This window comes from Panicum virgatum, chromosome 2N (assembly GCF_016808335.1).
Source record: "Panicum virgatum strain AP13 chromosome 2N, P.virgatum_v5, whole genome shotgun sequence".
Taxonomy (NCBI): Eukaryota; Viridiplantae; Streptophyta; class Magnoliopsida; order Poales; family Poaceae; genus Panicum; species Panicum virgatum.
The window spans coordinates 69,310,624-69,330,432 of NC_053146.1; the positions used below are offsets into that span (position 1 = coordinate 69,310,624).

The window sequence follows — 19,809 nt, forward strand, 5'->3', positions numbered from 1 at the left end:
GGATTCTGATTCCGATACGGGTTGTGTCGTTGATGTTTAGTTCGTCCAAATTTTCCATCACATCGAAATCTCATCGAAACATTAAATATAGCAAATAATCCATACATAAAGTACTAAATATAAGTAAATAAAAAAACTAATTGCATAGTTTTGATGTACGTTGCCAGACGAATTTTTTGAGCATAGTTAGCCTATGATAAGACAATATTTACCACATACAAATGAAAAATACTACAGTACTTTTCGCAAATACTTTTCACGTCTTTTTTGCAACTAAACACGGCCCTGGAGTATCCAGCAGCTGTGGTTAGACGATAAGCACGAACTGAAGTGACCATGACCAGTGGTGTGCTGGGATGGGAAAACCGGCATGTGCGTGAAAACATCAGGCAGCGTCGCCGTCGTCGTCACTGGCAGTGGCAGACAGGCATACCGGCATGCATGTCAAGGCATAAAAAAACTCCATGGAAAGAGCGAGGTGAATAAATAGCTAGACCCGGCCCATACTACGTACTAATAGTTTTTTTTTTGCGAGGAACTTACTAATAGTATATATATGATGAATAATGGGTTTTTATTGGAGATATCCTTTTTTTAGGGATCCTTGAGAAGAATGTCATTATGTGCTGGGCCGGGCCTTCTTGATCCAAAGCAAGGTACGTACGGGTTAGTTCCACTTCCACGTCAGGAGCATTCTACGCGTGGTCGTCGATCTGTCAAGGTAAAAGGACGGCGGCGGCCTGCAAAAACGTGTGATGGGCTGGCGGGAATATATGCTGTTTCGGTCCGCAATTCCATTTCTTTTGATTATATGAGTGAGCACATCTTTTGGCCCAACAAGGGTCCATACTAGTTGGACGATACAATAAGAATACTTTTCTTTTTATATGCAACAATAAAATAAAAGGATCAAATCAGGTGTAAACCAATCTCTTCGTACAAACATCAATTTAGATCACCGGATCAACATCCTAAAAAATTAAAATCAAAATATTGTTAATCAGTTCTTGTATCTTAAAAAGGAATCTGAAATCCTTCCATAGAATATTTTTTTGTTATATTAAAATGGTACAATATCTAAAGGCACAGGCCGGTTGCATATTGATGAACCCTTCCATCTGCCCGTACGTACGCATGGATTCACACACGCTTTGATTATTGGCCAAGCCAAGACCGGACGAATGCCTTAGCATCGAAGAAAAACTGCAGTAGGTACTGGATCACCCACCAGACGCGGTGACGGTTATATATATTGCCATATATATATATATATATATATAAAAGAACCCGCGGGCCGGGGCGGCTCCGGCCGGCTCTCGTCGGTCGTAAAGCGGCCGCCCACCGAGCCCAAGCCCTTGCCTCATCGATCGATCGGTCACCAAGGTGCGTGACCAGGCAGGCCACAGGCATCGAGAGAGCTAAGCTAGCTAGAATTCTCGTGTCAGAGCACCGGTAGTCTAGCCGTACGTTCCCCGGCGGTGGTCTGCTGCTGCTGATAGACCGGCGATGTGGTCTCTGCTGCGACTGTCATAGAGCGAGATAGAGGCCAGCTGCTGACAGAGGCGCGTGGTCACCTCTCATTGGCTGCCTGGAGCTATAAAAACCGAGCCAGTGTGCGAGGCGGTCAGTCACACACACATCATCTACCCCCGCCCGGCCCGTCCATACGTTCCCCACCTCCCTCCGATCGAAGAAGCTTCAGCTTCTGGAAGCAGCATCATGTACGGCCACGGCCACGGGCACCACCACCACGGCCACCAGCAGCCTCCGCCGGCGCCGCACGACCAGACGCTGTTCAAGATCTTGTGCCGCGCCGACGAGGGCTACTGCGTCACCGTTCGGCACGGCGCCGTCGTGCTGGCGCCCACCAACCCCCGGGACGAGTTCCAGCACTGGTACAAGGACATGAGGCACAGCACCAAGGTGAAGGACGAGGAGGGCCACCCGGCGTTCGCGCTCGTCAACAAGGCCACCGGCCTCGCCATCAAGCACTCGCTCGGCCAGTCGCATCCCGTGCGTTCGTTATTAATTAGTTGCTTGCCTGCTTCGTTCTACTATTGTACCTCATCGATCATCATGTACGTGGTTCCATCTGCTCCATCTCGATGGCGTCGTGATTTCATTTTGCAGGTGAAGCTGGTGCCCTACAACCCGGAGTACCCGGACGAGTCAGTGCTGTGGACGGAGAGCAAGGACGTCGGCAAGGGCTTCCGCTGCATCCGCATGGTCAATAACATCCACCTCAACTTCGATGCCTTCCACGGCGACAAGGACCACGGCGGCGTCCACGACGGCACCACCATCGTGCTCTGGGAGTGGGCCAAGGGAGACAACCAGCGCTGGAAGATCCTGCCCTGGGGCGACGAGGCCTATGCGCCGCCGCAGGAGCACCCGGCGGCGTACGGCTACCCGGGTCCGGGAGGCAGCCAGCAGCAGGGGGCATATCCGCCTGCCCTGGAGCCCGGCTACGGGTACGGGTACCGCCCCCCGCCGGGCGGCCCCGGGGGCTACGCGCCGCCGCACCACCACCACCAGGAGCCTGGCTACGGCGGCTACCGCCCCCCACCGCCGGGGTACAGCAACCTGCCCCATGCGCTGGCGTCGGAGGCCACGGTGCGCGTCTACTGCAAGGCCGACGAGGGGTACAGCCTGACGGTGAGGAACGGGACCGTGTGCCTTGCACCAACCAACCCAAGGGATGACTTGCCGTACTGGGTGAAGGACATGAGGCGCAGCGCTAGCATCAAGGACGAGGAAGGCTACCCGGCCTTCGCGCTGGTGAACAGGGCGACCGGCGAAGCCATCAAGCACTCCCTGGGACAGGGCCACCCGGTACTTATTACTGTATTCATTCGATCTTGTCTGTTCCATTCATGTTAAGTCACTCTTGACACGATTTCCGTGATCTGGACAGGTGAAGCTGGTGCCCTACAACCCTGAGGAGGAGGACGCGTCGGTTCTCTGGACGGAGAGCCGCGATGTCGGAAAGGGTTTCCGCTGCATCCGCATGGTCAACAACATCTACCTCAACTTGGACGCCTTCCATGGCGACAAGGCCCACGGCGGCGTCCACGACGGCACCTCCATCGTGCTCTGGGAGTGGGCCAAGGGAGACAACCAGAGCTGGAAGATCGTGCCATGGTGTAAGTACAAGTCCACTGCAATGCAAGCTAGTATTTGCAATGACCTGGCTAGCTAGCTCTCATCTCAATCCCATTTGTTTAATTAATTATATATGCAGAGATCATCGATAAAGCCAAAAGTGAGACGTTGAGAGGACCGGATCGGAGGAACCTGCTTGCTTGCTGCTCTTGTGTCATCCACCCGCTTCTTCATGTTGATCGAGTCGTCGTTCTAGTACCTTCTTTTTCGCATCTATCATATCGGTTCTGAATAACAAACAGTAACTCCCAGCAGCGACCATGCATGTCCAGTCAGTCGCTGCTGCGCCTTTGTATGCTTGATCTTCTGGTGGACATCATTTGAGGTTGTTGATGAAGAGTTTGAGACTTTTTCCGGCCGATTCGTGTCGCCTCTATCTAATTTGTGGTGTGAGACAGACGTGAGATGGTGGTCGAGTTGTGTGCATCTTTTTGTTTCTGATGAGCAATCTACCACCATACTCCATTTGATTTTGACATTTGCTGTGGTTCGGACCATACCTTCTCCTCGCTAGATCAATTAAGCAAGTTTCAATCGAAACTTTATGGAAAGTTTTATGGTATCAAACTTCACACCACAATTTTGCTAACACTAGTCTATCAACTCGTGCTCACGCACGGACTAATTAGAATTAATATAAAAATAAGATTAATAATTAAAATTATCTATCACGCGTCCTTTTCATCCATTAAATATTCTAACACATACTTTAAATATATATTTATCATTATCTAGTTACAATAGATTTCATTTTGTATCACACCTCCATATGTATTCAATATATATTTAGTTAAATTATTTATTTATATAATATAAATAATATAGTAATAATGATAGAAATAGTATTTTAAAACTTTATATTGGTGCACTTTAATGTATTATTATAATTGCATAATTTAAATTCAGAATCATGAGTAATTCAACTTGTAATAATAATGACATAATTGGATAACTTATTTGCAAATTTAGGGGGCTATTTGTATTATTTTTATAATACCATAGGTGGGTAATTTACACAAATATTAGGGGTTACTTCAGATTTTTTTTATAATGATAGAGGTGGGTAATTTAGATACATGTTTAGGTGGTTACTTTAGTTTATTTTTATAATAGCAGAGGTGCGTACTTTATTAAGAAAGATAACAGATCCAATGTTTAGTATAATTAGAGTTGTTGGATTGATGGTTGGATGTTTTTTTATTTTTGTAAAAATTTATAGGATTTCTCTATTTTTTCAGAGTGTCCATTTAGGATCCTAGTTGGCTTCATGTGGAGGCTGCAAAAAGGAACCTCCAATTAGTAATAGTAAGATGGTGATGAAAGAGGAGGTAGTTTTATGGGATGTCAGAAAAGTTTCATCCCTATAAAACTCAACCGGCATAGTTATCTAGTTCTTAGTTTTGATAACTGTGCCATGAAACTATACATTAATGTTGCCCTTAGTATATTGCTATGATCTTAGGCTCTCTTTGGTTTTAGCCTTTCACCTAATACTGCGACTAGGTAAACAATATTCTAGTCCTACTAGATAATGTGGAGACGTTTTTTCTGATGCTGGTGGCGGTATAGGACGAACGGACTTTACCTTGTCATTTTCCATGCCGCCCAGCACGTACCATGTTGAGTCCAATTCTTAACGTAGAAGCATATCAAGTCAGCCTTGGCTGGTGGTAGCAACCACCAACAATGCAGATGCATTGGTTGTTGGTTCCAAGGTACAATTAAGTACAATTAAAATAAAACTGACCTATCGATCTGTGCAACTGCACGGGCAATTTACCTCTAATTAACACTCTCTCTGTTTTAAATTATAATTTGTTTTATTTTTATTTTAAAAAATTCATCTAATTTTGACTAAGTTTATGGAACATTTAGACAAGACATATTTTAGTCTATCTAGTGAACTTAGTTTAATATTGTAGATACCTTAACATAAAGAAGTTTATTAACTTAGAACAGAACTAAATAAATGACATATAGTTTGGAATGAAGGGATTAGACAAATAGAGTTTTTATTTATACACCATAACACATAGAATGTAAATATATTTTAAGTATTTTGCAAGTAAATATACTTTAACTTTGTATATATCCTAATTAAGACAAATGCGCTGGTAAGCACAGCTTTATCTTAGTGCCAATCATCTAGGTCAACACCATGGCATTCCGCTCATCACTAAATGATCAAATTTTGTTATAGAAAAGGATAATAGCTCTCTTGCTCATCACTAAATGATCAAATTTTGTTATAGAAAAGGATAATAGCTCTCTTTATACATAGATAGATGTGCACATATATCTAATTAACCCTTTGGGATATACTATCCGATTTAAATAAGGAGAAGAGATTAAAAAGGACAGTTTGGGTAGATGTGATGTCTACTATTTTGTATATTTAAATTTTTAAAAGAATTTAAATTAGGTTTTATCTAATTTTTCTATAATACTAGATGTGTGGGTAATTAAGATAGAGATATAGGTTCTAGGATGGATCTATTTTTTTTCTATAATGTTAGGGTAATTAAGATCTCGACAGGTACCTGCCTACCTACCAGATGATCCGCGTCCAAGCAGACGAGGGCACGTCCTTCTACCAAAGTCAAATCAGTTACGTTGGTGACGTTGAATAGCTCACCAAAACTACTACAGTACCCTGCCCTAATCAAACCAGCCAGGGCGACCAAGTTAAAAGTTCACTACCCTTGAACTTGCTCGTCTTCGCAACGTTCGCAGTGCGTCTCGATCGTTTAAAAGTACAAGTAGAAACAGGAGGAAACCGCCTGCACCAAACGTTGCTCTCCTCAGCTGGCGACGCGCCCAGATTTCAATTCACACGTCAAATCAGCCGTTCCTCTGCACAAGGCTCCAAACATTTTCAAAACTTCACTCGTGCCTGTAGCTATAGTTTGGAGTGGTTCATCTGCTCCTCAATCAGGCTGGAGCCGTGGAGAGAGAAATCATTCTCAGCTCTTGAATCCATGCATGAGGGTGGGATGGATGCACTTTCGTTTTCCACTTGGCAAATGCACCGCGCGCCGTACGTCGTTTCTGAAACTTTTTAGCAGTACTGCAAGTCCAGACGCCAGAACTAACGTGAATTCAGTAAAACGTTTTTGAGAAATTTTGCAAGTCGTTTATTACCACATCACAGCACTGGGTATTGAAATAACTGACACTACGAGGAATGTTGAGTACTCTATCCTGCCTGTGATGAGTGAATTGTCAACCGTGCGGTGTGATCGTGCGCTTGGTCTTTGGATTGCAGGTACACAGGCGTCGAGTGTCGACGGAGAGTTGCCATGGAGGAGCTCAGGCCGGGCGGCAGCTGTGGCGTCCACTCCTGGATCGAGGGCGCAAGCGACGATTGAAGGCGGGTTTCTTGGTATGCGCCACAAAACCAAGCAGCCAGACGGCGGTTGAAGACGCCAAGTCGTGGAGGCACGGACGTCGGTCTCGAGAGTGGCAGAGGTGACAGGCGTCGACGGCGTCTAGGGCCTCGCTGCGGGCGAGGAGGTGACTGGCGGCGGGCGGCGTCTAGGGCCGTCAGGAGGCCGAGGCGGGAACGGCATCTAGGGCCACGACGTGGAGGCGGGAATCTTCCCGCTCGAGGAGTTTTGGCAGTTTTCTCAAAACCGGCCATCTACCTGGGTTTTACGGACCTCCCAAAATCGTGGACCAGATCTTCATCAAGATGGCGGCATCGTGGAGAAGACTTCGTTCCGAAGAAAGAACCTCACCGTCAAATGAGATCGTGTATAAGGGGATGCTGCAGACCAACCAGCCTGACCGGTTCCTGGCACCGATCTGACCGGTCTAACCAACCGGTCTGACCGGTCTCCGCGGGTATAAATACCCCTTCATTTGTATTAGGTTAGGGCGGCTTTTGTATTCCGTCCGTGGATTGTTCTGCTCCTCCCAGGCCGCCACCCCTGTGTCTCTCTCCCCGTTCTTCTCTTTAGAATAGGATTTGCTTATGGATTTGTGAGACTTTGTATTGGATTTGATTGGAAAAGGGGGCCCTGTCCTCCTTGTGCCCTCTGGGCTTTTGAATCATTCCAATCCCGTTCCTCTTGCGCTCTTGTGTGATGGATTTTCGTTTCGTTTTTGATGCACATGTTCGCGACGGTTCGTAGAGCTCTTTGTAATGATTCACGTGCCCCTAGCCTCGTGCCAAACCCTCTGGAATCATGAGTTCCTATGGATTGAAGTTTTTGAGTTTTTGAGAAAACCCCAATCCTTCTTGATCTTCCCTTAAATTCTCAAGTTTCTTTGATCTTTTGGGAAAGATCTCTTGGGGATATGTTTGCAGGATAGTTGCGGAGGTGTCCTCCAAGTTTCGCTGGATTTGGACTCCGTTTACTCGAGATTCTTCTTGTGAAGTCTTGTTCACGGGCTTTTCTGGGTGCCACCGGTCAGACCGGACGGCAAGATCGGTCAGATCGGTCAAGTCTTGTTCAGGCTGCCACGATCAGTTAGGTAGCAGCAGCTGGGTATTTAAGTCCCCCTCACCTGTTCGTGGGGGCAGAGCCTTTTGAGCCTTTTGAGTTCTTTTCGGTTTTTCCTTCCCCTTCCCCCTGCTCCAGGTTAGGGGCAAGGTCTCCAACGCAAAGGAAGCTTAGATTATAGCTAATCTCTCCAATCTAGAGGGTGGATGATGGTGTGGTAGGCTCTAGCCATTGTATAGGTGAATTCCTCTGAGATTAATGAATGAAATTCGTTTGAGATTCACCTTTGTGTGTTGAGTTCTCGTCCTCTCCCTCCTCTCTTGTGTTTTGGGTTCGAATTCTCCTCTTTTGGTGTGTTGTGTGTTTGGATGAGACAACCCTTTGAATTCGTGCTTTGTTGTACTCTTTGTGACAATTCCTATGCATCTAGCCTAGTGCCAAACCCCCTGGAATCGCGAGTTCTCATGAATTGGAGTTTTTGTGTTCTTGAGAAAACCCCAATCCATTTTGATCTTCCCCCGAATTCTCAAGATCCTTTAATCTTTTGGGAGAGATCTCTTGGGGATATGTTCACGGGACATGTGTGAAGGTATCCGCCAAGTTTCGTTGGATTTAGACTTTGTTTGCTCGAGATTTGCCATTTGAAGCTTTGGTTGCGGGCTGTCTGGGAGCGACCGGTCTGACTGGTCTGGAATTTCAATTTCCAGCCCAACCGGTCTGACTGGTCTTAGCTAGCGGTCAGACCAGTCTGATTCAGCAGAGCTGCTGTTTGCGGAGTTTTCCCGTATTGCTTCCTTTTATCTTCCTAGGGCTTTTTGCATAGAGATAACTAGTCCATAGCTACTCTCTCATCCTAGGTTCGAGGGCTTGTGGTGATTTTCGGAATAGGCCGACGGATCGATTTCGAGAGAAATTTTGATCGGCTCCCATTCACCCCCCCTCTGGTCGCCAGTTTCGGTCCCTCAATTAGTATCAGAGCTTGGTTGAGGTTTTCAGTACCTTAACCTGTTCGAAAACCACTTGGCGACCATGGCGAGTCTTGGGAAGATCCCGGTGTTTTCCGGCGAGGACTATGCCTACTGGAAGGTTCGCATGAGAGCCTTCTTGCAGAGCACGGGAGCCGAGGTCTGGGATATTACCAGGAACCAGGCTTACGAGGTGCTTGCCGTTCGGACCACACATCTTCAGGTGTCCGAGCACGAGGCTAACGCCAAGGCTGTCAATGCCTTGTTCGCTGGCGTTTCTCGTGCGGAGTTCTCACGCGTCCAGGGTTTTCAGGAAGCCCACAAAGTTTGTACGTGCCTTGAGAACTACTACGAGGGTACACCTCAGGTGAAGGCCAGACTGTTCGAGACTCACCGGCGTGAATACGAGAACTTCACACAGGAGCCGGGTGAGAGCATTGGCGATATGTTCAGTCGTTTTCAATCGATTGTGAACAAAGTCAATGCGAACAGATCTGCTGATGCCCTTGAGTACACAGAGCATGAGAAGGCCCTCAAGCTGCTTTACGCACTTGACCGCTCTGTGTGGGATCTCAAGGTGAACACGATCATTGAGTCTGCTGGCTATGAGACTCTGACCGTGAACGAGCTTTTCAGCAAGCTCAAGGCCACGGAGGTGGATAACCAGACACGAGCCAAGCTCAATGGTGTCCCTCCTTCTAAGAGCATCGCTCTTGTGACTGGCCCAGGTGGATCGAACTCTAACGCTAACTCTGCTCTTGGCTTTTCTCTTGCCTCTTTGTCTTCTGTTACAGATGAGAAGCTGGAGACGCTGGGCGACGACGACTTGTGCCTCCTCATCAGCAAGTTCCGGCGCGTCTACCACAACAGGCAGAGGAAGAAGAACCCCGGGTGCTACAACTGCCACGATTTGAACCACTTCATCGCCGATTGCCCCAAGAAGTCCGGCGGTGGCCAGAACAACCACTTCGACTACTACCGCCATCGCCACCGCGACGAGGAGGCTCCAACAAGGAGCGTCGGCGCCACAAGCACCGCAGTTGTGACCGGGGGGACGCTTCGACAAGGAGTCGCTCAAGAAGCGCTTCTAGTACAAGACCAAGAAGCGGGAGAATGCCTTCCTGGCGCAGCTCAGCGACCTCGATAAGAGCTCTGACACCGTCTGTTCTTCTTCACCGACCTCCAACGACGATGACAAGAAGAAGAAGAAGCGGGACAAAGAAGCCACCAGCTTCATCGGCCTGTGCTTGGCGGCCGGTCGGCGCAAGGATTTCTGCACCATGGCGGGCGAAGCTGATGGTGCTCGTGCGTCTTCGGGTGGACATGCTACACCGACGCACGTCGACTCTTCTCCTGGATCCGAGAGCGATTCAGAGATAAACTCCACAATCGACCTGCTTGATACGGAGGTTAGGGAGTTGTACGCCGCTCTTAACAACCAGAAGAGGCTGCTTAAGGAAGCAGCTAGAGAGCGTAGAAAGCTTAGGGCTGAGCTGGCTTGTGCTAGGGAGAAATTTGGTGAGCATGAGTGTGCTGGCTGCATATCTCACATGAACGATCTTGTTGCTCTCCATGCCAAGCATGACGAGAATGTTGCGAACTTAGATGTTGCTAAGACTTCGCTTGCTGACGTGTCTCATGAGCTCGCTAAGGCCAAGCATGAACTTGAACTGGTTAAGGATGCTCCCATTGTTAGTGATGTGCTTGAATGTGATGAGTGTCCTATCTTTAAGGCTGATCTAGCTTCTTTATAGTCAAAGTTTGCTACTGTTGTGTGTGAACTAGAGGAGCTTAGGTCTAGGCCTGTTCTGCTTGGTGCTTGTAAGCTTTGTCCCACGCTAAGGTCGGAGCTAGATGAGAAGAACGCCTTGGTTAAGTCTTTAGGGAAGACTAAGGTCGTGGAGTCTAGCCCACCTATTGACTGCTCTGTTTGCCCTGATTTGATCTATGATTTGGATAATCTTGCGGTAGAGAAAGCCAACTTGGAGAATGATAATACCTATCTTAGGGCGATTCTTAGTTGGGTTTCTGCTAGTGAGCCGCAGTTGGGCATGATGATTAAGCAGTTCAAGCGTGGTGATGGTTTTGGGGTCGGTTACACCTACACGAAGTCAGACTTTGACAGGTTGTATGGTAAGATCGGCAAGACTGCTGGAGTTCAGAGTGCTCTAAACACTGCTAGTTCGAGCACGCAGCCTTCGCTTGTTGACCCCGTGGATGGTGTGCTGAAAGAATCATCAAAAACACCTCCACAGAAGCAGGTTTGGGTTCCAAAGCCCAATGAGCTGAGGAATCCCCTCGACACGCTCCCTGCTGCCGCAGCTCAGGTTGCCCAGAAGAAGAGTGCTCCTCCTCCCTGTCCGTAGACTAGGCCTCCGCCTTCCAAGAGAGAGGTGAGGTACCACTGCGAGTTCTGTAACAGAGAAGGTCACTTGGAGGAGTTTTGCTTCAGAAGGAAGCGAGCTGTGAGGCGTGAGCAGGAGAGACGGAACGCGGACATGTACTCTGCTCGGGTGAATGGTCCTCCTCGGCGTGGTGGTAGGCAAGATGCTAGGGCGCGCCGTGTAGGTGGAGGTCAGGGAGACTGTGGTGCTTACCGTGCTCCAGTGGGTAGTCGCTTTGCCAGTCGGGCTCCTGGTCGTTTTCAGTACGGCTATGGACCACGGGACCGAGGCTTTGGAGGAGGTTTCGAGGCACCACGCTTTCCTCGCGGTGGTGTTCGCCAGTCACGCGGTAGACGAGACGGGGGATATGCTTTGCCTGGTTTTGCTAACCCATCTGTAGAGTAAATGGCTCGACACTGGTTTGCTTCTCACTTTGCTAACCCCAGTGTTGAGACATTTGCTCACCCTTTGTCTCACTACTGATGTGCAGGTTGGAGGCTTGGAGAACAGGTGGATCATGGACTCCGGTTGTTCGCGCCACATGATCGGAAATGACAAATGGTTCTCCAGCCTCACCCCGATGTGCTCAAAGGAGTATATTGTGTTCGGGGATAATGGAAAAGGAAAGGTTCGTGAACTTGGCGCTGTTCGAGTTTTTGATTGATTTACCCTGAGAGAGGTTGCTTTGGTTTCGAACCTTGGGTTCAATGTGCTTTCTTTTTCGCAACTTCTTGATGAGGGGTTTGAGGTTCACTTCAAGGAGGGCTGTTCGCGTGTTTTGGATTTCAGAGGAGATTTAGTTTGCCGATTACACCTCGCGATCGGGTTTTATTAGTTGACTTTTCTAGAACTCCTCTTGGCCCTTCTCGTTGCTTGTTGGCTGGTCCTTCATAGGAGACTTGGACATTTGAGCTTTGATCTGTTGTCGAGACTGAGCTCATTTGACCTGATCCGAGGATTGCCCAAATTGAAGTTTGAAAAGGACCTTGTTTGCCATCCGTGCCGCCACGGGAAGATGATTTCCGCTTCTCATCCGCCTGTTAATCAGGTAATCACCCTAGAGAGTTGCTACACATGGACACAATAGGTCCTTCTCAGGTGATGTCTGTTGGTGGGAAGTGGTACGTTTTTGTGATCGTGGACGACTTCTCTCGCTATTCTTGGGTCTTTTTCATGAGAATCAAGGATGAGGCTTTCGAGTTTGTTCGAGACTTGATCTTGAGGTTGAAACACGAGCTACCCCAGGCTATGCGAGCGATTCACAGTGATAATGGCACAGAATTCAAAAACGCTCATTTTGACACCTTTTGCAGTAATCAAGGGCTTGAACACCAGTATTCTTCCCCCTACACTCCACAGCAGAATGGAGTTGTAGAACAGAAGAATCGGACGCTGGTTGAGATGGCGAGGACGATGCTCGATGAGCATAGGACTCCTCGAAAGTACTGGGCTGAGGCGATTAACACCGCTTGTTATGTGTCCAACCGCATTTTCTTGCGTGCTTTCATGCACAAGACTTCTTATGAGTTACGATTTGGACGCCAGCCCCGTGTTGATCATCTCAGAGTTTTCGGTTGCCGGTGCTTTGTGCTGAAAGATGGAAATCTTGATAAGTTTAGGTCTCGCTCGTCTAACGGCATTTTTCTCGGTTATGGTTCTCACTCCAGAGCTTACCATGTGCTGATTATTGATACTAACATCATCAGAGAGACTTGTGAGGTCACTTTCGACGAGACTGCACCGTGCAATTCTTCTGTCTTTGAAGTTGCAGGAGATGATGAGCTTGGCACCTCCATCTTTGAAGATGAGGAGGAAGAAGCTGCGGAGGGCGACGCTGAGGCTACCACGCGTGCTGTGGACCCAGCTATCTCTGCCACGAGCTCGAACGATGACGACGGCCCCGACCCGACTACGTCTACTTCCCGGGGGCCGATCGAGCAGGTGACTCAGGCTTCAACATTTGCACCTGAGGAGACACCAGATTTGGTTGAGGAGGAGGCGATTTCGACGCGGGAAGCACCTCGACACATTCAGCGTCGTCATCCACCTCAACAGATGCTAGGTGATCTCAACGAGCGAGTCACCAGGTCCAAGGTAACAAGTATCGTTGGCTTTGCTCATTCAGCATTTGTAGCCACTTTTTAGCCCAAGGATATTGGACACGCTCTTTCTGATTCTAATTGGGTCAATGCCATGCATGAGGAACTCGAAAATTTTGAAAGAAACCAAGTTTGGGTTTTAGTCGAGCCTCCACCTGCTTGTAATCCCATCGGAACGAAGTGGGTTTTCAAGAACAAGCAGGGTGAGGATGGGTTGGTTGTTCGAAACAAGTCTCGTCTTGTTGCCCAGGGGTTTTGCCAAAAAGAAGGGATTGATTTTGAGGAAACTTTTGCCCCTGTTGCTCGTTTGGAAGCGATTCGGATTTTTCTTGCATTTGCTGCTTCTAAGGGTTTTAAAGTTTTCCAAATAGATGTTAAATCTGTCTTCTTAAATGGTTTTATCGAAGAAGAGGTTTATGTGAAACAACCTCCTGGTTTCGAAAATCCCAAGTTTCCAAACCATGTTTATAAACTTCAGAAAGCACTTTATGGTTTGAAACAGGCACCTAGAGCTTGGTATGATAGACTGAAAACATTTTGCTGGCTCAGGGTTTTAAAATGGGACGTGTGGATAAAACTTTGTTCCTCATGCGGTCTGCCACAGATTTTCTATTAGTTCAGATATACGTGGATGATATTATCTTTGGTGGCTCTTCTCACGTTCTTGTCTCCAAGTTTTTTGAGCAGATGTCCAGGGAGTTCGAGATGAGCATGATGGGTGAGCTGCAGTTCTTCCTCGGACTGCAGATCAAGTAAACTCCTCAGGGCACGTTCGTCCATCAAGCCAAGTACACCAGGGATTTGCTGCGGAAGTTCGACATGAGTGACTTGTCTCCTCAGCCGACTCCGATCAGCACATCGACAATGCTTGATGAGGACTTGGATGGTGAGGCGGTGGACCAGAAGGAGTACAGGAGCATGATCGGCTCTCTCCTGTATCTGACGGCGACCCGGCCGGACATTCAGTTCGGTGTTGGCCTCTGTGCATGGTATCAGGCTTCGCCACGCACCTCCCACAGGCAGGTGGTGAAACGCATCTTCAGGTATCTGAAATTCACCCTTGAGTTTGGTCTCTGGTACTCTGCGGATTCTTCTTTGGTTTTGGTGGGCTTTTCTGATGCCGATTTCGGTGGGTGTCGGTTGGATTGCAAGTCGACATCCGGCACTTGTCAATTTCTCGGTAAATCTTTGGTGTCTTGGTCCTCTCGCAAGCAGGCTAGCATAGCGCTTTCTTCCACAGAAGCTGAGTATGTTGCCGCTACTAGCTGTTGCTCCCAAATCCTTTGGATGAGACAAACCTTGCAGGATTATGGATTGAGTTTTGGAAGGGTTCCCATCTTTATTGACAACATGTATGTCATTTGCATTGCAAAGAACCCTGTCCTACACTCCGGAACCAAACACATAGATATCCGGTTTCACTTCCTGCGAGATAACCATGAGAGAGGCCACATAGACTTGATTCATGTCCCTTCAGAGAGGCAAACCGCAGATATCCTCACCAAACCACTTGAGCAAAACACCTTTGCTCGCTTGCGAGGGGAGCTTGGGGTTTGTTACCCCTTTTGATAGCTGACTTTTCCTTGGTTAGCTTTGTAGGGTTTATTTGCTCTTCTCTTAGTTTTCTAGGTTTGGTAGTTGCATTGTGTTTATGCATTGTACATGTTTGCATTTTGCATTGCTACACTGCACTGGCATTCTTGTATACACTGTTACGATCTTCTAGTGCTTGATAGTGTAGTTTCTTAGATTCGATTATGTATATCTTGCTCCACAGTATATGTCATATCATCTGAGTTAAGCTATTTTGATTTAAAAATCCGAAAACATGGTCACCCTGTCTTGGCTACTAGCATGATAGGATGTATTAATGTGCTTTGCTATCTTATTCATGCTAGTGTGGCTTGTAATCTTTGACATGAGCTAAAATTGTTAAATTTGTTTAAAATATGTCTGAAATGGAATGAAAAGATCTAGGTGGGATTGCTTGTCGCACTGATCGAGCTTTCGGGACGGCTCACATAGCACTAGTGAGAACCCGGGCAAGGCTGTGCATGACTGAAGCGAGTGCCCTAAGCTTCTGACTGCCTTTGTCATAGGCTTGGCCTCGTTGTTAAGTAAAGCATGTCAATCTTTCAACCCCAGGCAAAATCACTTGCTTGGTAAGTTTGAGATGCAGCATTGAATCATGATAAAATATATTGGCTGCTTTGGATCACCTTGTATGAGTTTGACTAGCACTGCTTTCTTTCTCCTATTTGCTGTTGCTAGATCATGGGTGATGCTTTTATTTTTGCTGAACTGATCTTGCTAGCTCTAGAATTGATTGATATATCCTGTTGAGCTAGATTCAGTTCCTGTTTATGAAGCACACATGCCTGTCACTAGTTGATCATATCTGTGTATGCCTGAGTGTTTCATGTACACCATCTGCACGACATTCATTGCATAGCATGATTTCAGGGGGAGTTTTAGGCATCTTTTAGGCTTGATGTGTGCATGTGCCAACAAGGAGGAGAATTTTTGGGTGAAGTGATCGAACAAAGGGGAGACTTGTGCTGCACTTGTGAGAGGGATGGGGAGTGTCTGCCTTGTTTCTGGCTCCTGAGTTTTCCTCACTTTCCCTCTGCTTCCAGCATGACTGCGTCGAGCGTTACCTCTGTCTTTGAGGAGTCATGTTTTGGCTTTTGATCGATTGCGTCGAGCCGTTGCCCTTGTCTTAGGGAATCGATCTGTGCTTGAGTAAGTGACTGGTCTTGCCTTTCTTAGCTTTGTGTCACTTGCTTGAGTTCTTCACTTTCTTGCTTCTCTTTTTATCACTTCTCTGGTTTCAGGTGGTGTGTCGAAAATGCACTCATCAAGGGGGAGATTGAGGAATGTTGAGTACTCTATCCTGCCTGTGATGAGTGAATTGTCAATCGTGCGGTATGATAATGCGCTTGGTCTTTGGTTGCAGGTACACGGGCGCCGAGTGTCGACAGAGAGCTGCCGTGGAGGAGCTCAGGCCGGGTGGCAACTGTGGCATCCACTCCTGGATCGAGGGCGCAAGTGGTGACGGAAGGCGGGTTTCTTGGTTTGCGCCACAAAACCAAGCAGGCGGACGGCGGTTGAAGACGCCAAGTCGTGGAGGCACGGACTTCGGTCTCGGGACTGGCGGAGGTGACGGGCGTCGACGGCGTCTAGGGCCTCGCTGCGGGCGAGGAGGTGATGGGCGTCGGGCGGCGTCTAGGGCCGTCAGAAGGCCGAGACGGGAACGGCGTATAGGGCCACGGTGTGGAGGCGGGAATCTTCCCGCACGTGGAGTTTTGGCGGTTTTCTTAAAACTGGCCACCTACCTGGGTTTCGCGGACCCTCCAAAACCGCGGACCGGATATTCGTCAACGTGGAGGCATCACAGGGAAAACTTTGAGTCGAAGAAAGAAACTCCACCATTGATTGAGGTCGTGTATAGGGCTGCTGCAGACCCGACCGGTCTGACCGGTCCCTTGGACCGGTCTGACCAATCTGGCCGCAGCAGCTTGGTATTTAAGTCCCCCTCACGTGTTCGTGGGGGCTGAGTCTCTTGAGCCTTTTGAGTTCTTTTCGGTTTTTCCTTCCCCTTCCCCTGCTCCAGGTTAGGGCCAAGGTCTCCAACGCAAAGGAAGGTTAGATTATAGCCAATCTCTCCAATCTAGAGGGTGGATGATGGTGTGGTAGGCTCTAGCCTTTGTATAGGTGAATTCCTCTGAGATTAATGAATGAAATTCGTTTGAGATTCACCTTTGTGTGCTGAGTTCTCGTCCTCTCCCTCCTCTCTTGCGTTTTGGGTTCGAATTCTCCTCTTTTGGTGTGTTGTGTGTTTGGAGGAGACAACCCTTTGAATTCGTAATTTGTTGTACTCTTTGTGACGATTTCTATGCATCTAGCCTAGTGCCAAATCCCCTGGAATCGCGAGTTCTCACGAATTGGAGTTTTTGTGTTCTTGAGAAAACCCCCAATCCACTTTGATCTTCCCCCGAATTCTCAAGATCCTTTAATCTTTTGGGAGAGATCTCTTGGGGATATGTTCACGGGACAGGTGTGAAGGTATCCTCCAAGTTTCATTGGATTTAGACTTTGTTTGCTCGAGATTTGCCATTTGAAGCTTTGGTTGCGGGCTGTCCGGGAGCGACCGGTCTGGGTAACCGGTCTGGAATTTCAATTTCCAGCCCAACCGGTCTGACTGGTCTGAGGTAGCGGTCAGACCGGTCTGACTTAGCAGAGCTGCTGTTTGGGTAGTTTTCCCGTATTGCTTCCTTTTATCTTCCTAGGGCTTTTTCTTAGAGATAGCTAGTCCATAGCTACTCTCTCATCCTAGGTTCGAGGGCTTGTGGTGATTTTCGGGATATAGGCCGACAGATCGATTTCGAGAGAAATTTTGATCGGCTCCCATTCAACCCCCTCTGGTCGCTAGTTTCGGTCCCTCACACTACGGGACCCAGCTCGTTTGCCGCCAAAGGCTCAATCCTATGTCGTGTGCCCTAGCCTTTGTACACGGCAAAGGCCCAACCTTTGTCATATGTCTTGACTTTTGCACACGGCAAAGGATGGTCCAGCCCAGGCCCCTAATGGCCGCGTCTCGAGGCACACGACAAATGGGGCATTTGCCTTGTGCCGCACCTTTGCCGTGTGCCATGTCTCGTGGCAGTGCCGCACCTTTGCCGTGTGCCGTGTGTCTCACGGCACACGGCAAACCGTGCATTTGCCGTGTGCCCGATGGTTCGTCCACGACAAACTTTTTGGCACACGGCAAACGTACGGTTTCTGGTAGTGTGACGCGTCGGATCCTTGTTAGTGATAAGATAACACGACTACACGAGCTGGAGGTCCACATTGATTGGCACCTTTTCTGCTTCGAGACGGGACACGTTTTAGCTCGTGATTTCGAGTTTTGTACGCGGAGAACGCATTTTGGCATGCATTGTCTAGCCAGGCTTTGCATTCAGCAGACTAGAGCTAGTCCTTGAAGAAAAAAACTGTTTCTTTTCTTGGTAACCATGGGAATATCAAATATGGTATTGGTAACCAAAACCTTCACCTAATCTAATCACACCAGGACATGCACCTGGCTTAGGCCGTGCCCATTTATTGGTTACAGGACAAATTTTACCAGCTCCCACTGGTAACGTAACAGTAATGGCATCCGGCCGGAGGAAACTGCTTGGTGCTGCTTGCACCAACAACAACCAACGTTTGCTCATCTGCTGACGCCGCGCCCAGCCACAGCCGTTGTTCCTCCGCATCATGGCAAATGTTGTGAATGCTTCACCTGCTTTTGTTGGACGCGGTGCAGTGGTTGGGAAATGGACATGGTTCAAACTTCACTCCAAACGGTTCAGAGTTGGCACAAAGCAAAGCTAGTACAATACGCTCACTTCTCAATCTGTGCAGCAAGCCAGCAAAACGATGCCAAGTATTTTTTTTTTAGCATTCTGAAGCATTTCGCAGATGGTGACCCGACCCCTTATTACACGGCTAGCTGACCTGCAGCAAGATTCTTATCAGGTAAGAGCCCGTATACGCGGATGGAGAGAGAGGAGATGTGCTCATCGGAATCGAACCACTCACTGTTTTTCAATTATGAGAGGAATGCTTTCTCCCCTTTTTTTTCAGAAATGCACGAGAAATGCCATTTCTGAACCTTGTGCACGAGAAATTCAGTGGCCAGCATGCTGGGTTCCTGCCATGCCTTTATTTCACTGTCCTTTTCAACATGACAAATTACACCGTTCCAATATCAATTATCTACGTTAAGCCTGGCACATAGATCGATGTGGCCATATATACATACGGTAGAGATAAAACATAAAAGGGGCAGAAACAAGTGTCATCCATGATCAAAGTAAAGTAGCATGTTTCTAGTGTAACAGAAAGAGCAGCAGAAAATTACAAAGCACAACAACCCAACTCGCGGGGGGCGGCAGGAATCCTTGTTTTTTTGCGGGAATCATTCATACAGCGTTGCGTTCACGCTTGCATTCGCGGCCACTGGTGGGTGAAACAAATAAAGAACCTTTCTATTTGCTAATCCAAGGATTTTGAAAAGACAAGCACAGCATTTCCTTATATTGAGAAGACGCATATTTCAAAAAGAATTGTCACTGTTTCTTTGAAAGGGAAAAGTCTAATTTTTATTCTCGAACTATCGCAAAAATCTGATTTTCAACCTTCAACTACGAAACCGGACAACATAGGCCATCCAACTGTCAAAACCGAGCAAATTAGGCCCTTGGGGTGGTTTTGAATGTGGTTTTGCGATTTGCATGGTTTTGACAGTTGGATGGCCTATGTTGTCTGATTTCGTAGTTGAAGGTTGAAAATCGAACTTTTGTGATAGTTGGAGGGTGTAAACCGGACTTTCAGAATAGTTGAAGGTATGAAACCAATGGTGCAAATCAATGGAGCACAAAATTTCAGAATCTTCGGTGCAAAGCTGGCTGACAAGAAAAAAAGAACTCCAAAATTTAGAAATGCACTCCTTACACAGAAATGCGTACTTAGCCTGCAAGGAGGCCATTAATGCAGAAGGAACTACTACTAGTAACCAGACAGTGAGAATGTGATTATGCTGACCGTGTCATGAACTGTGCTCCATTGACCTGTCACATTTAGAGGCATGGCACTCCATTTGCATACAGCTATTGCGCCAAATAGCAAAAGTGCAGAGTCCTACTGGCACTACCTTGAACTGTGTGATTCACTCATCCTTTGCTTTCCCAAGAGGCGTGGCATGGCC

At 47.7% G+C, this 19,809-nt stretch overlaps 1 protein-coding gene across 1 annotated transcript; it reads left to right on the plus strand.

Moving 5' to 3' along the window:
- Positions 1 to 1,332: 1,332 nt before the first annotated feature.
- Positions 1,333 to 3,538, plus strand: LOC120662200 (ricin B-like lectin R40G2). The gene is made up of 4 exons (XM_039941330.1): positions 1,333 to 2,013; positions 2,131 to 2,832; positions 2,915 to 3,143; positions 3,242 to 3,538. Coding segments are annotated over exons 1-4 (1,227 nt in total). The 5' UTR covers positions 1,333 to 1,719; the 3' UTR covers positions 3,244 to 3,538.
- The last annotated feature ends 16,271 nt before the right edge of the window (positions 3,539 to 19,809 follow it).

What these genes read in the sequence shown, in the direction of transcription:
- LOC120662200 (XM_039941330.1), top strand. Translation starts at nt 1,720, where the DNA reads ATGTACGGCCACGGCCACGGGCACCACCACCACGGCCACCAGCAGCCT. An exon ending in CGCTCGGCCAGTCGCATCCC is followed by an intron (nt 2,014 to 2,130) that starts GTGCGTTCGTTA and finishes TTCATTTTGCAG; the next exon opens with GTGAAGCTGGTGCCCTACAA. An exon ending in CCCTGGGACAGGGCCACCCG is followed by an intron (nt 2,833 to 2,914) that starts GTACTTATTACT and finishes TGATCTGGACAG; the next exon opens with GTGAAGCTGGTGCCCTACAA.